General features: G+C 46.1%; 1 protein-coding gene across 1 annotated transcript in view; it reads left to right on the top strand.

Annotated features, from left to right (window-relative positions):
• Positions 1–16,295, top strand: part of KCNQ3 (potassium voltage-gated channel subfamily Q member 3) — a 279,172-nt gene that overhangs the window by 251,469 nt on the left and 11,408 nt on the right. The window contains exons 10-13 of the mRNA XM_081816561.1: positions 8,696–8,898; positions 9,777–9,879; positions 12,179–12,310; positions 14,978–15,076. Coding sequence (XP_081672687.1) covers positions 8,696–8,898; positions 9,777–9,879; positions 12,179–12,310; positions 14,978–15,076 — 537 coding nt within the window. The remainder of the gene's footprint in view (positions 1–8,695; positions 8,899–9,776; positions 9,880–12,178; positions 12,311–14,977; positions 15,077–16,295) is intronic.

Here is a 16,295-nt window from a genome sequence, read left to right as displayed (position 1 = left end):
TCACTCAACATAATACCCTCCAGTTCCATCCACGTCGTTGCAAATGGCAAGATCTCATTCCTTTTGATGGCTGCATAATATTCCATTGTATATATATACCACATCTTCTTTATCCAGTCATCTGTCGATGGACATCTTGGCCTTAAGAGCCCTGCTTTGTGTCAGTCCCTGGAGATTCCCAGAAAATTGGACCTTGTAATCTGGTGGGAGACAGATGTGTCAATGGAAGAACAGTGGAGTGTGGAGGGTGCTGGTTTGGGAATATTACTGACACAGGAGTAGAGAGAACAAAAAAAGAAGGGAACTCTGAGTTCTGCCGATAGCAGCAGATTGGGAAAGGATCCACAGAGGCACTTTGCTTTAGTCTGTCAAGGACTGAGTAGCTTTTCACTGGGCTAAGGGAGGGAGTAAGACCCTAATTTTGTCCCTTCCTCCTTCATGCTTTTGGCCTTCAAACTAACAGTTTGAAGTGATCTTTCCACAGGCTATCTTTTCTATCTGAGAAATCCCTAGGAATGCCAACGCAATAAAGAAGAATAGCATGCAGATGCCCCAAGGAAAATGCACAAAATGCCTAAATAAATTCATCTGCATTTCTGGATAGGGAAATTTATTTTGTAGCTAGAAACAAAGGATATGAGTTATTTGGTTCTCCCAGCTCTACTGTAAACAATGTGAGAGCTAGCTAGAGAAATCATCATTGTCTTCCTCAACATTGATGCCATTAATGGAGGGCCTGTCAAGTTCCAGCCCCTGACGCCTGCTGTATCTTCATTGTCATCTAATCCCCAGTTAAGATTTCCCACTTGATTAAAAAGAAACAGTTGAGATAGCAATTTGCATTCATAGTCTTTTCTCAGAAAGAAAAAATAGGACACCAAAACCTCAAAGGCTTGGCACATGGATGGTGACAGTTTGACAGGTGTTTTATTTTTGGGATTTTTCTCGTTGTTTGTTTGTTTTCTTTATCTCTCTGCCTTCTTGGTCTTTCCTGGGGCAGACTGTGGCGCTAAAGGAAGCTTCTAAAAGAGGGCTGTATGTCTTTTATAAGGCCCCACTCTTTCTATCTGGAAAGATGGAAGGATGAAAGCATGAAGGAGAGTAGAAACAAACTTAAGGCTTTAGCCCCTATAGGTGGAATTGACTGCTTTGTGCTGGTCACTCAGCCTGTGCCCATGGGGCTCTCACAACAAATAACTCAAGACAGATTGACCTCTTCTTCCAAAAGACTCTTCTCTTGGTTGCAGTGACACTGTACTCTTGTTGTGTCCACCATCCATTCATCCCTCACCCACCCATCCAACCATCCATCCATCCTCTTAGTCAGTGATTATTTGTGAAGACCCTCCTGTGTCCCAGAAACCATTGTAGGGATTATAGCTACAGATAAGAAAGACAAGGTCTGTAAGTGTTTCCTTGACAGGATGCCTCTCAGTCTTCCTTCCTAACACGTCCCAAGCTGAATTTTGTTTGTCTGTTTGTTTTTTAATTTAAGTTTCACTAGCTTTTCCTGGACACACATGCCCAACAAAGGTGGCATGAGGAGGGTAGAGAATATAGTCAGGTTGGTCCCAAGGGAAGTTGTTCACTAAGCGCAGTTTGCCTTTGACATTCTTTCACTTACCTGCTGGGTTTTCTCCCTTCCCACTTCTCCATGGCATCCCAGCCTAGTTGAGAACCACTCCCTACTACCACCATCTTATTCCATATCCTGAAAGGGAGGGTGGAGCATGAATTACATTTAAAAGTACCACTCCTAGGTCTCTCTTTGTACCTTGTTGAGCGCTTTTATGAGTTTTTAATGTGCAAAAAATGGGCGTAGAGCTGAATTTGAAATTAGAGACAAAAGAGAGTTTAATTGAATCGGGAGTGAGAAAAATCTACACTGGAGCAAGAAAGGACTCAACCTAAAGGGGGTGTATTAGAAGGAGACATGGGAGTGTACAGGGGGGTCAGAATCCAGGAGGATGGCTGAGCCACTGAGCAATTCCCAGTGGAGAGTGTCTAAATTACTTTTTAATTTAATTCAATTTTTTTAATTTTACTTTTCTGGAAAAAAAACATTTACATGGTTTATAAATCAAAATAATGTAGAGCCATACAGTGAAATGTGGTCCAACTTGTGTCCCCCTGAACTCTTTTCCACCCTCCCATCCCCCCACACACAGGTTTTTTGTTTTGTTTTTTTTAATTTCTAAGGTAGCTTTCTTTCCAGTTTCCTTATGCAGATACAAAGCAAAATTAACTTATATTTTTTTTCACTTTTCTAACATATTTTAGTAGTGATATCTAATATTCAATTTAAGTTATTTGAGCTGTGAGGCAAATTCTCATAATTTAGTAAAATCTGCATCACACGACAGTCTTGCACAAAGTGTGTATCTGCGTGGTTGCGTATGTGTCATGGAAAGGGGCTGCCAAACTCAAGTTTTGGTTTCCTCTCCAAACCCCATTTTTTGGTCCCATCACGCTCAATTGAAACAAGGGCATCGCCACCCACCCATTTGTGTAGTTAGAAACCTAGCAGTGTTGGGGCGCCTGGGTGGCTCAGTCGGTTAAGCGGCTGCCTTCGGCTCAGGTCATGATCCCAAGGTCCTGGGATCGAGCCCCGCATCGGGCTCCCTGCTCAGCGGGAAGCCTGCTTCTCCCTCTCCCACTCCCCCTACTTGTGTTCCCTCTCTCCTTTCTCTCTCTCTGTCAGATAAATAAATAAAATCTTTAAAAAAAAAAAAAAGAAACCTAACAGTGCTTCCTTATCCATCTCTTTCCCTCACAACCCACATGGAGTCCATCAGGGAAGACTATTGTGGTTCTACTCTAAAATACAAGTCAAAGTTCTAGTCTGCTCCCACCGTGACCACCCTGGTCCAAACCACCAGCACGTCTTCCCTGGAAAACTTCAGTGACTTCTCACTAGTCTCTTTTGGTCCTCATTCCCCTCCAATCCACAACCAAGCAGCCATCGCATTCTTTTTTTTTTTTTTTTTTACCATTTTGATTATGGTAACATACACATAACAGAAAAATTATCAGCTTAACCACTTTCAAGTATATAGTGTTAATATATATTCAAGTATATATTCAAGTTCAAGTAAATATTCACATTATTGTGCAACCAATCTCCAGAATGTCTTGGTCTTGTAAAACTGAAACTTTGTACCCATTAAAAACACTCCTCGTTTTCTGCTCCCCCCAGCCCCTGGCAAACACTATTCTACTTTCAGTCTCTATGAACTTGACTACCCCAGATACCTCATATAAGCGGAATCATATACTATTTGTCTTTTTGTTACTGGCTTATTTCACTTTACATAATGTTTTCAAGATGAATTGCATCATGGGTCCAAATTTCCTTCCTTTTTAAGGCTGAGTAATATTCCGTGGTGTGGATGGACCACATTTTGTTTATCCATTCATTCTTTAATGGACTTTCATTGTGAATAGCGTTGCTTTGAACATGGGTGTTCTTTTTTAAATGCAAAGTTGGAATACTCTGTCCTTTTTAAAGAGTTTTTAAAACTCTTACTGGCCTCCAGTTGCCCTTAAAATCAAACAGAAATTTCTATTTTCTATTCTTAATTCTGAATCCTATTTTTAGAATCCCTACTGATCTGGCCTCTGACCTCACCTTGTGCCACTCTGCCCTTCATTCATACTGTTCTGGTCATGTACTCCCTTCTGTTACACAAACCCCGCATGTGATTCTTCTGTCCCTTGCACCCGCGTGTGATTCTTCTGCCCAGGGAGTGCTTGCCCCTTTTCTTTGAAGTCTGGCTTCTTTTCCCCCTTCAGGTCTTAGCTTTCCCATCTGGACCTGACTACTGAGACTGGCCACTTAATGGGTCTTTCCATCCACCCAAGAGGCCTTTCCTTACAACTCCATCAAAGTCAGCCTCCTGTTACACTCCATAACAGCACTCTCTTTGTTTCCTGGTCAGATTTCTAGCAATCTATGCATCTGTTTGCTTATTGTATGTCTTCTTGACCTCATCATAAGCTCACTGGAGGCTGAAAACCATGTCAGTCACCACTATATCCTCAGCAAGTTACCAAGAGCCTAGCATTTACAAGGTGTAGAACACATTCTTGTTGAATAAATAAATAACATCAGCTCTACTTTACAGGTGGAAAAACTACATCAGAAAGAGCTAATGACTTAACCAAGTTGAAATATTAACTATAGAGCAGAGGTTTGAATGCAGGTCTCTTGCTCCAAAGTCCACTCTTTCCACCACACAGCACTCCCTCTCTCAGCTGAGGTTGGAAGATCACATACTGTATTCCTTCATTCATTCAACATCCAAATAATACTTTCAGTGCTTACAGCGTGCCAGGTGCTGTGTTAGATGCTGGATACTTGACCAAAGTATGGTTTGCGGAAAAATAGCTTACCTTTTAGTTTCTCAGACTCAACAACATGGGTATTTGGGGTGGGATCATTATTTGTTGTCAGGGGCTGCCTTGTGTGTTTGTAGGATGTCCAGCAGCATCCCTGGCCTTGACCCACCGGAGGCCAAGAGCACCTGCCAAGTTATGTCAATCAAACATGACTCCAGACATTGCCAGATGTCCACTGTGGGGGGGGGGGGGGCACATAATTGTCCCTTGTTGAGAACCACTGCTTTGATGCGAGAGAGTCCCAGTAAGTCAAAGATTTCATTATGGTGGCCAAGTGCCATGGTTGTGAAATGCCTACAGAAAACACAGTGAATGGATAGGTAACTGGACTGCGAGGGGAAGTGAGCCTTGGGGCTGATGCTTGGACCAAGTTTCATATGAAAAGTCAGAGTCGTTTAGATAAAAGAAGGGGATGAAGGGCGCCTGGGTGGCTCAGTCGTTAAGCGTCTGCCTTCGGCTCAGGTCATGATCCCAGGATCCTGGGATCGAGCCCCGCATCGGGCTCCCTGCTCCGCGGGAAGCCTGCTTCTCCCTCTCCCACTCCCCCTGCTGTGTTCCTGCTCTCACTATCTCTCTCTCTGTCAAATAAATAAATAAAATCTAAAAAAAAAAAAAAGAAGGGGATGAAGGCTTTCCTGGGTACAGGTCATGACATACGCAAAGGCGTGGAAGTGTGAGTGTCAAGGAACTGAGTAGAGTTGAGCGTACCTGGGGTGACCCGAGACAGGAGCCCGGGGCAAGGGCTGTCTCTGCCAGGGCAAATTTTTACTTCTTGATTTTATTTTTCTCCAGTCTATTTCCAGTTTTACAATTTATGTTTGAAAATTGTTTGTCTGCACTTGACAAATCAGGGGCCCCGGCTATCCAAGAAAATCTGATGTCAGCTCCAAGGAAGGCTTTGCTTGCAAGACCTGTGGAACCCTCTAAGCACAAGGCCTCATTGATGTGCTAGAAATCCGTACAGAGAAGGGCAGAGATGGGTTTGAGTTTCGGGGGTGAACTTTGGCATCTGATTATCCTTTGGAGTCTTGGATTTCTAGCAACGCGATTAAGAAGTAAGCTGATCACCCACTTTACTGGAGGAAGAATTCCATAAGTCTCTTAGGTGTGATGCCTGGGAGTAATTCAGATCTGAGGTTTCTGACTTGTTCCTGACGCCTCTGGGTTCCTAACATGCTTGGAATCTCTCTCTCATAAACCGTTACTGCGACCATGGTGTATCACGTAAACATAGCTGAAGCAGTTCAGACTCTTAGAGGTTGCAATGAAGCATTGAAATGCCAAACAGGCAAATCCTAAATCCCAGCACAGATAGAACCAAGAGGTCCCTGTCCTTAACTTCCTAACTCTCTGCCAGTTATGCTGAGATTTCCAGCCAGAACAGAGCAGCTGCCATTACGTTTGTCTTGCTTAGTTGATCATGGAATGAAGCTCCGCATATACTTATCTCCTGCTGAGGTCAAGTTCAGTGGCAATGGTGAGTGTGTGCGACTGGCATTAGGAAGCACTGTAAAATAATATATAAATCCCCAGAACTTATCTTCAGTTTATAAAAAAAAAAAAAAGCCACTTATTTCGTGGCTCAGGAAATTTTATCCATCCTTAACACACATGTCATTAGCCCTCTTCCTGCTTCTGCAGGAAGAGGATTATTTACCAAGATAATGGTGACAGCCAGCATGTCCTGAAGGCTTCTCCAATCCTCATTCCAGAAGTGGGCTGAGTGTTTTCCACACACTCCCTCATTTAACCCTCACAGAGCCGCGTGCAGCGAGGGCTGTCCTCACTGCGCATGTGAGGAGCTGGGGCCAGAGAGAGTTACTTCTGTGTCCCAGCTCACATGTTCCTCGGGATCTTATGCTTCAGGGCTGGGATTGCCCCAAAGGTCATGATTTTCACTGCCACCCTGAACTTGGGGATGTGCTGAGGAAGGGCGGGTCGTGGGCTCAAAGATAACCAGGCCAAGTCTTTGCTTTGCTGGGACTGCACATTCCAGGGGCAGGGCGGGGGGGACTGGATTGGGGGACAGACGTGGAAATATGGTCTGCACCAGTGTGTATGAGTGTGACAGAGAAAACTGCAGCATGTCGTTGGAGCACATGGGGAGTCCCTGATTTCCAGGGATGGGGTGGCGCTTGGGCCGTTTTAAAGGTAGATAGCAGTGAGGTGGGCTGAGAAGGCAGGGCGCATGGCAGCTGGAGGAACTGGGCGTGCCACGGCATGCAGGTGGGGACTCGGGGCAGGCAGAGGCTTGGTGCAGATGGAAAGCCAGATCCTCTTGGTGATCTAGCAAGACACAGGAGGCAGGGGCCAAAAAGAAGCAGACCTGAGGAGAGACTGTCTTAAAGTCCCCCTTGTACTGAGCTCATGGGTAGGAAAGCCTTCCCTCTGTCAGTCGACGTCCTGCCTTGTCCAGGACTTCTAGCCCATGGACCCTGATATAGTTCTCTGTCCTAACAGTCATTCATCTCGAACTGGTCAGGAAAGCCACTCTGAAAATTTTTGTCTTTGGCGCGGGGAGGATAGAGCCATCCGAGTACTAGAGTTTCCCGGAATGTACTCTGGTCAGGTTATTAGTGTAACGATGCTGGGTGAGAGAGAACAGTCCAGAGGGAGCCGGGAGTAACGGCTGCCCGTCCATATGTTCATTCATTTATTTATTAACCAAATACGTCCTAGTGCCTTCTCTGTGCCAGACTGAAGGCAGGAAACACTGCAGCTGTTATCACATGTAATCCTCCCCAGACCTCTACGCAGCAGGTGCTCTTAGGCCCACTTACCATTCAGGACCTGGTGCTCAGAGGGCGTGGGGCACCTGCTCTGCAGGGGGAGTGTTCCACCCTCCTCCACAGCTCCTGCACCCGTGACCTCCCCACTGCACCTCGCCAGAGACACCAACAGCTTCTGGCAGGAAACACATGGCTGCAGTCACTCGACACAGTCCTTAGAAAGACTAAATTAGCTCGGGCCAAGGCAGAGCTGCGTCAACAGCCCATATTTATTCCACAAGCACATGGTGCACCTACTGTGTGCTGAACCCTGTGTGGGGGGTAATGAGAGGAAGCCCCCGAATCGAGTCTCTCGATGTGGGAAAACTCGCCATGTGGCTTTTCTCTGGTATGTACCCCACAGAGAGGGCCTTGTTCCTCCTGCCCACTAGGGAGAGGGTGCAGGTTGAGAAATAGAGGGAAGAGGTTAATATTTACAGAGCACCTACTGCGTGCCAGGCTCTATGCCAAATCCTTGGCAAACATCCTCTCCTTGCAACCGGATGAAGCAGAAAGTGGGCACCCCTATTTTAAAGATGAGGTACCTGAGGCTCAGAAAGTGCACAGATTTGCCCAAGGTCACCTGCATGGCCAGGGGTGGGGCTGGACACAAGTTTTGCACCAGGGCTACTTTATGTTGGACTTATTAATTTTTTTTTTGTGCCAAGAACACTTTTGGCCCTGTGATGAAGTCCAGAGAACTTTTCTCAGAATCACAATCTTGAATTCATATGTAAAATGCATACGGTTGCAAAAGAAACTGATTGTATTGGTAACTATCAAAATATTGAAACATTTGAGATGCAGTTATATATGGGCTTCTCCGTGATGGATTTAAGGACAAGACCCGTGGCCGGTCGGAATACTACCATCATTTGGAAACAGCTATGAGCACAGCAATCCCCGGAGATAACAGGATCTAAAATGCCCTGGGATTTCTGTTGTGGAAGGCACAGGATAAGACCAGGGCATTGAGGGTATTACTAGGGTTTATTATCTACATTCATCATTGAAAGATACGCTCATTTCTGTTAGAGGTTAGTAAATTAAAGATGCAATGTTTTTCCCATCCAAGCTCAGGGACCACCTCCCCCTCCAAGTTCTAACCATCTGTGTTAGGGTGCCTGCTTTCTGTAATTTATGTCATTCGAGTCTGCCCAGAGCTGCTCCCTGCGCATCATGAAGTGGTACAAAGGAAGTTACTGAAGAGACAGGACAGGGGAAGGCATGAAGCTCAGCCACCTGCCACTGGGAGCTAGGCATTTGCTGTCCTCTGGGCCATTTGAGCTCCATGTCAACATTTGAGAAAAGGGAGGTGCAGAGAAGTTAAGAAACGTGCCCACGGTGTCATGGCTAGGAAGCTGCCAAGCCCTGTCCCAGTCCAAGCTGCTAAATCAATTTTAGCGCCGAGGGCTCGCCTCCCCCCATCACACGCGGAGGTCAATGTGTGAGTCTTTATGGAGAGGGACGGGTAATTACAAAAGCCTGCACTCAAGGAGGAAAATTGTTCACTTTTGCTTATTTTGTAGCCAAAAGCTGGGTCTCTTGGATCGGGTTCGCCTTTCTAATCCTCGTGGTAGCAATACTAAAGGAAAGCTATTTACCCCTCTGAATGTAGATGCCATAGAAGAAAGTCCTTCTAAAGAACCAAAGCCTGTGGGCTTAAACAATAAAGAACGTTTCCGCACCGCCTTCCGCATGAAAGCCTACGCTTTCTGGCAGAGCTCCGAAGGTGAGGCCTTTCTCGTCCCTCGCTCTGTCCCCTCCACTCCTCCCTCTGCCTCCCTCTCCCCTTCCTCCCCTCCCTTCTTCCCCGATAGAAGACCTGCCCCATCTGTAGAGCAGCCCATCCCCACCTTCCTGAACCAGGTTCGTGCTTCATCTCATGCACGCCCGCTGGGCTGGGGACATCTGTGACGCGTCCCCACAGCTCGGGGAGTGGGGGGCTCCCATGTTAGCTGTTCTCCGGGCTGGGATCGCCACACTCATCTGCGCAGATGCCTCCAGGGAGCCTTGGGACTCACAGCCTTGGCTCCTAAGGGTGGCCACATGGAGGTGAACTTCCATGGAGGTCAACAGAGAGGGCCAGGTGCAGGGTGATCTGGAGACCCAGGGGCCTCAGCACCCCCAGGGGGCGGGAAGAAGTCATAGAAGAGAGCCCTGTGGGGGCAGTGGGAGCAATTCCTCTGTGTGTCTCTTTTACTTGTGACAAGGGAGGACAGGGAGGGCTCAGAAAGTGACCCCCCAAGGTCACCAAGGTAGTGACTGACAGCAAGCATCTGGACTCGGGTGTCCAACGGTAACACCCACGTGGATGCCCTTTGCTGCCTCAGAGAGACCACTCAGGAACCCCAAAACTCATGTCCCCGCCTTGCTGGCCTTCTCCCCAGTCAACAGTCCTGAACCACAGGCAACTCTGACTCGTGTCTGGAGAATAGAAGGACCTGCTAAGAAGGCCTGAACAGCGTCACAACTGGAGAACACCACATGGTTTCATGGCGTGGGAGCGAAGACTCTGGCGGTTGAGCCTCGAAGGCTCTGACCGAATGGGGTCCCCAAGCCTTTCCAAGTGCTATGGCCTGCTGTTTGATCTGTGTGTCTCCCTCCCAGATGCTGGGACAGGTGATCCCATGGCGGAAGACAGGGCCTACGGGAATGACTTCCTCATCGAAGAGATGATCCCCACCCTGAAGGCCGCCATCCGAGCCGTCAGGTGAGGCCCCCTCCTCCCCCACTGAGGGCCCACGCAGACCCCAGTTCAGCCCCCACAGGATATTGGCTTTGGGAAGGTGGGCAGGAAGCCCCGTCAGGAAACTCCTGAGTCAGGTCCCAGAGTATGTCATTACTCAAACGGGCATGCTGCCTGAAGAAAAATGATTTCTACATTAGCAAGGCATCATGGGTAACTCTTGCTCGCTGGTTTATAATAATGCTCCCACGGGGTCCTGACACTATTTCCGATTGCCATGCTCTTGTTTGGCTTTGGCCACCATTTATTTTACAAGTCTGGTGTGGGGGGTATATTGATGTGGTGTTTTCTTCCTTTATAGGTTTCTTACCCAAAATAGCTCTTCCTATCTGTCTCCATCCATCTAGCTCTTTTTAATTAGCATTTTCAACAAGATAGTCAATTATAGAATTATGTGTGTGTGTGTGTGTGTGTATCAGACAAGACTATAATCTACCCTGGCTATTTTTGTTTTACTTCAGAATTCCACTAGAAAATAAAAATAGGCTTACTAACAGAAAACTTGGATCAGGAGAGGGGCTTATAAGCACTCTACAACAGTGGCAGTGAATTCTAGAAACTAAGCTGGATTCTCCAAAAACTAGTTGTGATATTTTTAGCAAGGTTCGTAGTCCAATCAATCAGGGACGCACAATAGGTTTATAAGATGTGAACCTCAGCAGAGCCGTTGACCTCGTTTCTCATGACACCACACATGCAATGTGACAGAATTATGGCAGGATTAAAGCATTACCTCTTAGATTCATAACTTCTTCAAAGATCTTATTCAAAGAAATAGCAAATGAGGAGCGCCTGGGTAGCTCAGTCGGTTAAGTGTCAGACTCTTGATTTTGGCTCAGGTCATGATCTCAAGGTCGTGAGATCGAACCCCTCATTGGGCTCCATGCTCAGCAGGGAGTCCACTTGAGGTTCTCTCTCTCCCTGTCCCTCTGCCCCTCCCCTTGTTTGTGCGCACTCTCTCCCTCCCACCCCCCCAAATAATAAATAAATAAAATATTAAAAAAAAAAGAAAGAAAGAAAAAGAAAAGGGAGGTCTCTGCTGGGATGATCCATGGTCTGGCTTCTGCCCTGGTCTTTTTAGAATTTTTTATTGATGCCTTAGTTCAGGGGTTGGCAAACTTTTTCTGTAAAGAGCCAGATAGTAAGTATTTCAGGCTTTGTGGTCCACAGGTCTCTGTTCGAGTTCTTAGCTCCAACTCTGTGGCACTATAGCAGCCACAGACAGCACGTCCATGAACGGGGGTGGGTGTGTTCCAACATCACTTCACTTTCAAAAACAGGCAGTAGGCCAGATTTGTCCTACTGATACCTACCTCGGAGGGAGCTGCGTCAAGGGCAGGCTTATAAAATGGCACCCAGTTGGAAAGGATGGCACATGAATTAGATGGCATAATCAATAAGCCAAAATAGTGTTGAGATGCTAGACCTGGGCTGTGACAAACAAAATGAACTCTGAATGCACTACGGCAAGAGACCCTCACAAGTAGAAGGGAGGGCCTGGGGTAGGCTGTGTTTCCCAGCGCTGGCCTATGATTAGGGATTTTAACTGACACCATGCTCAATGGGGGTTGACCCCGTGATGCGGTTTTCAAGGAATATTAGCCATCTGGGTGCCTTTATTGATTACCAGGAAGATGGAGGCGAGGCTTTGGCATCTATGAGTTCTGGGTACCCCCTTTATTAAGAAGCTGAGAAAACTCAGGGAACAGAAGCTAGTTCCTCTTTTCTAGGCACTCACAAGCCAAATAATTAGAGAGTCTGTTGAGGAAGAACTATGTCAGCTGTCCTCAAATAGAAAGCAGTGTGACACAGTGATTAAGAGCGTGGGCCTTGTCAGCATACAAACCTGGGTTTGAGGACAGCTCTGACATTATTAGCCAGGTGGCCCTGGGAAGATCTGGAGCTCTCTGGGCCACAGTCTTATCATCTACAAGTTGATCTGTTAGCGGATTGTTCATAAAGCACTTAGCTCCATGTCTGACCTGAAATGAATGCCCAATAAGTATTAGCTCTTATTGTTACTATGATTTTATTAGTATTCAAATGATTGAAGAGAGGGAGTCATGAAGAAGAGGTACCAACCAGCCTAACTCTGTGTGGTTCGGAGGGGTGGAACCAGGACCACGTGTTGAAACTTTCCCTCCCCTGTCAAGTCATTTTCTCTTTGGTTCTTTGCTCTGCCTGCTTCTGAGTTTGCTAGGCTTGAATAGGCTTCCTTTACTCTCTACTCATGAAGCACACATGTCTTTACTTCGCCTTGCAGAATTCTACAATTCCGTCTCTATAAAAAAAAATTTAAGGAGACTTTGAGGCCTTACGACGTGAAGGATGTGATTGAGCAGTATTCTGCAGGACATCTCGACATGCTTTCCAGGATAAAGTACCTTCAGACCAGGTAAGACAGTTGCATCTGGAGGAACTCTGCTCTCCTGACCACGAAGGAACTGAAGCTTGAGGAATCTAGCTAGAGTTCAGGGTGAAAGCCATTCAGAAATGGTCCAGAGTGCTGGGGAGCAAGTTTAAGAACAAAAACGTTCATCAAGCATTGTGGCTGTGAAGGCCAACAGGCAACAAACAGGCTGTGAAGAAGCTCTATGACATTGACCTTAGCCAAGGTCAACACCTTGATCAGTCCTCATGGAGAAAAGGCATATGTTTGACTAGCCCCTGACTATGATGCTTTGAATGTTGCCAATCAGATAGAGCTGATGATCAACTGAGTCCAAATATCCGATTCTAAATATAAATTTTTCACCATATTAAAAAAATGTTCATCAGGTATTATTTATAATAGTGAAAATATGGAAACAGCATCAATACCCACCTAATAATTGCCACCATTTTTGTTGAGCACCTGGGTGCTCTACATATATATGTCTAATCCTTTATAACCTCATGAGGCATTGTGGATGTCCTCTTACAGATGACAAAACCCAAGCACAAGGAGCAGTGGACTTACCCAAAATTAATCAGTGGCAGAGCTGGAAGTCACACCAGATCCAATTGGCTGCCCAACTCCTGTTCTGTCTGATGCACCATATTCCACTTCCTCAATTATATAAATAGCGATTAAGAAAAAAATGTTCCTAATCTCATTAAAAAGTTATGCAGCCATCAAATGACAATGTATATAATGAGGGGCATCTGGGTGGCTCATTCGGTTCAGCATCTGACTCTTGATTTCGGCTCAGGTCATGATCTCAAGGTCGTGGGATCAAGCCCTGCGTCAGGCTCTGCACTGAGCATGGAGCCTGCTTAAGATTCTCTCCCTCGCCCTCTGCTTCTCCCCCACTTCCTTCACACTCTCTCTCTCTCTCTCTAAAAAAAATGTATACAATGAGATAAAAAAAACCTATGTGATCATTGAATATATATATGCACAATATGATTAATAATACAGTCAGACATTTATATACATAATTATACCTGTATATATCCATATACTTGAATGTATACAAATGATTATGTTCCTATATAGTTTCTGCATCAATCTTGTGATATTAATAATATATACATACAGTAGGATTACAAAAACATATGCACATATGTTTACTTAGAAATATACACATGCACTCCCATATAAGGAACCTGCAGAAAAGGAGTAGGTCTTCCCCCAAGGGATTGCCGTGGCTATACTGAAGTGATGAGTCCATGTGTGATTTTTTTTTCCACTTTCTAAATTGATCAAATCTTTAATGAATTGTAAAAATTTCCTTTTAAAACAAAAAACCATTTTAAAAAACCAAAGGGCAATATGGGGTCAAGACACAGAACTGACATCGGGAAACCACAGCCCTACATGGGGTTCATCCTCTGGCCTGTGTGAGATTTCAAGTGGACACAAGTCAAGTCCTATCTGGACCTTGGTTTCCTCCTCTGAATCATGTTTCCCTGCCGGGGTGTCCTGCAGAGTGAACAGGACCATCAGATTGAATGAGTAGGAAGTTAACCATGATGTTGGGTTGGAGGAACACTTATTTGTGACCTTGACTTATCCATAAATGGAATATCAACTGCAGCCGAGCATAGTGGCAGGCACACAGTCGGTGTTCAAAACCAGCTTCACAAATGGATGTGCAAATGAGTTCTGAGCCTAACATGCTGTTATTGATGCAAATATGGCTCTCTTAGCAGTGGAGGGAGCGTGATGTCTAGGACATACTCGATCAAAATTATTGGCCCATCTTAATGCTCGCAAAGTGGACCTTCCTGCTGTCGTTGCTTTCAGTGTTTATTAGGCACATGTATCTCAAAGAGTCATGGCTGGAGGTTGACCACCTGGATAGCGAATTGCATATCCCCAGCCATGCTGATAGGGTGGTGGGCCCGAGAGAAAGGAAGGGTGATTGAATATATGGTGGTGTTAGTGGAGGAACAACCAGGTCTGCAGAGAAACAGAGTGACCCATGGCTACTTTTGAGTGCATGGTCTTAGTGGTCCTGGGCCTGTAATGAGCCTTCAAGGTTGCCCCTCACCCCGCCCAGTCCTGCAGGGCAGTGGGGACATCTGTCTCTGGCTGTGCTCAGGGCAAAATGGATGGCGAGCCAGTGCCTCATGCAGAAATGGAAGCAAGGTGCAGGAGTGGGTGCAGAGCCATCCCCTCAATGGCCAGGAAGCCTGAAGAGCAGCAGAGATCTGCACAGCTGAAATGAAGCCTTGGGTTGTACAAGAAAACTGCCTAATTAGATGTTTGGGGAAAGAATAAAAATGCTGGAACACCAGATAGGCGTGCGGCACATGTGACATTTCCTATAAGAACCAACAAGATGTGACCCTCATCCTGTCTCTGGTTTAGCTGCCTCTCTCCCCTGGGATGGGGAGATATGCTCGTTACTACTGCACAATAATAATAATAATAATAATAATAATAATATATGGAGATTATAAATTCTCTGTCTCCTTCACTCCCTCTTTCTCCCTCCTCCTCTCCCCGCCCCCCTTTCCCTTCTCTTATATTATTTCAAACCCTGCCTGGCTAAAGAGAGAAGAGAAGGAATTGCTCTCATCTCTTTACCTGTAAAGCTCTTTGTAATGTAATCCCCTCCTTGTGTGTCTCTTTCAGAATAGACATGATTTTCACCCCTGGACCTCCATCTACCCCAAAACATAAGAAGTCTCAGAGAGGGGCAGCGTTCACCTACCCATCCCAGCAGTCTCCCAGGTGGGGCGTGGGGACGTGGAATGAGGCTGCATGGCCCGTCCCTATTCCCATATCTCAGCTCGCTTCCTTTATGGTTGGGGGCGGCAGGGTGGGAGGGTGGGGGGAGGTTGCCATTCTTCTCAATAAAATGAAGAAAAGAGCTTGAAGATTATTCCAGTTTGGAGATATTTGCAAGGTTTCTGTACTAAAGACTTATTGCCCCTCTTCCCAGACCATGTGAGTGACACTCCTACTGTGGTTACTGAAAATAAACATAGCCCTCAACGTGTTATAAAAGAAGAGGAGCCCCATGAGTTTATTGGAACATAGAGAATAACTCGTGTGAGCAGAGTTGAGGCCATTTGGCCTTTCCTGCATCATTAGCTCTGCACTGTCCGAACCCCCTCACAGAGAAGGAAATCAGGTGTCAGGCCTCTGGCAGCATGGTCACAGACAGAGAACTCTGTCCCTCACCGGGGCAGTCTTGCTCTCCCCACATAGTGTTTGGAAATGTTCCTTGTACAGGCCCCGATGAACCAGGAGCAGTCCTGGAGAAAGTCCACTGCCCAAATTTATACCTTCTTTATTCCCAGAGGTCTTCAGGGCAGGGAGCATGGATGAGTAAAGGGAGTCAGGCTTAAGAAAGAACTCCCACGAACCTTATAGCGATAAGGTTGCGTACTATAAACGAAGCAAGGGCATAAGTGGGATGATGTGAAGGCATCTGACCTTCAGCCTCAGTACGGGGGATGGAATAGGAGTGGTGGACCCTGGGGGTCCTGGAGGCCATGTGTGCCAACTAAAGGAGATCATCGTCCCTCTGCTCTGCTGCTGCTAATTTTAGGAATTGATATCCTCTGGTTCCAGAGAGTCTACTTTTTCAAGAAAAACTGAATATCCAGATGTCATATGAAATTCCTTATTTTTGAAATGTTTTTAAAACTCTGTGCAAGCTAAGGAAAGCACTGGTGGGCTGGAATGAGTGCACGGTTCATGTCTGCTTTAATTCAAGAGCGCTCGGCCGGAGACAGGCCAGGGACGGAGCAGGAGTCAGGAGGCTCTGAAAGAGAAAACCAACTACCCCCAAAGTGCCTGACACGATGGTTTTGAGCAATAGCCAGGCTCCCTGCAGGTTCTCTTCTACTTTGAACATAACCTGCACCACCAAGGAACCATCTCAATCCCATTCCCCACCAGCAACCTCTTTTGCACCATTTTCCAGATCCTGCATCTATTTCCC

The sequence above is a fragment of the Leptonychotes weddellii genome, chromosome 4 (assembly GCF_054177405.1).
Source record: "Leptonychotes weddellii isolate Sample4059 chromosome 4, ASM5417740v2, whole genome shotgun sequence".
NCBI lineage: Eukaryota > Metazoa > Chordata > Mammalia > Carnivora > Phocidae > Leptonychotes > Leptonychotes weddellii.
Note: the sequence above shows the minus strand (reverse complement) of the source record. Positions and strands in the feature narration are given on the sequence as shown.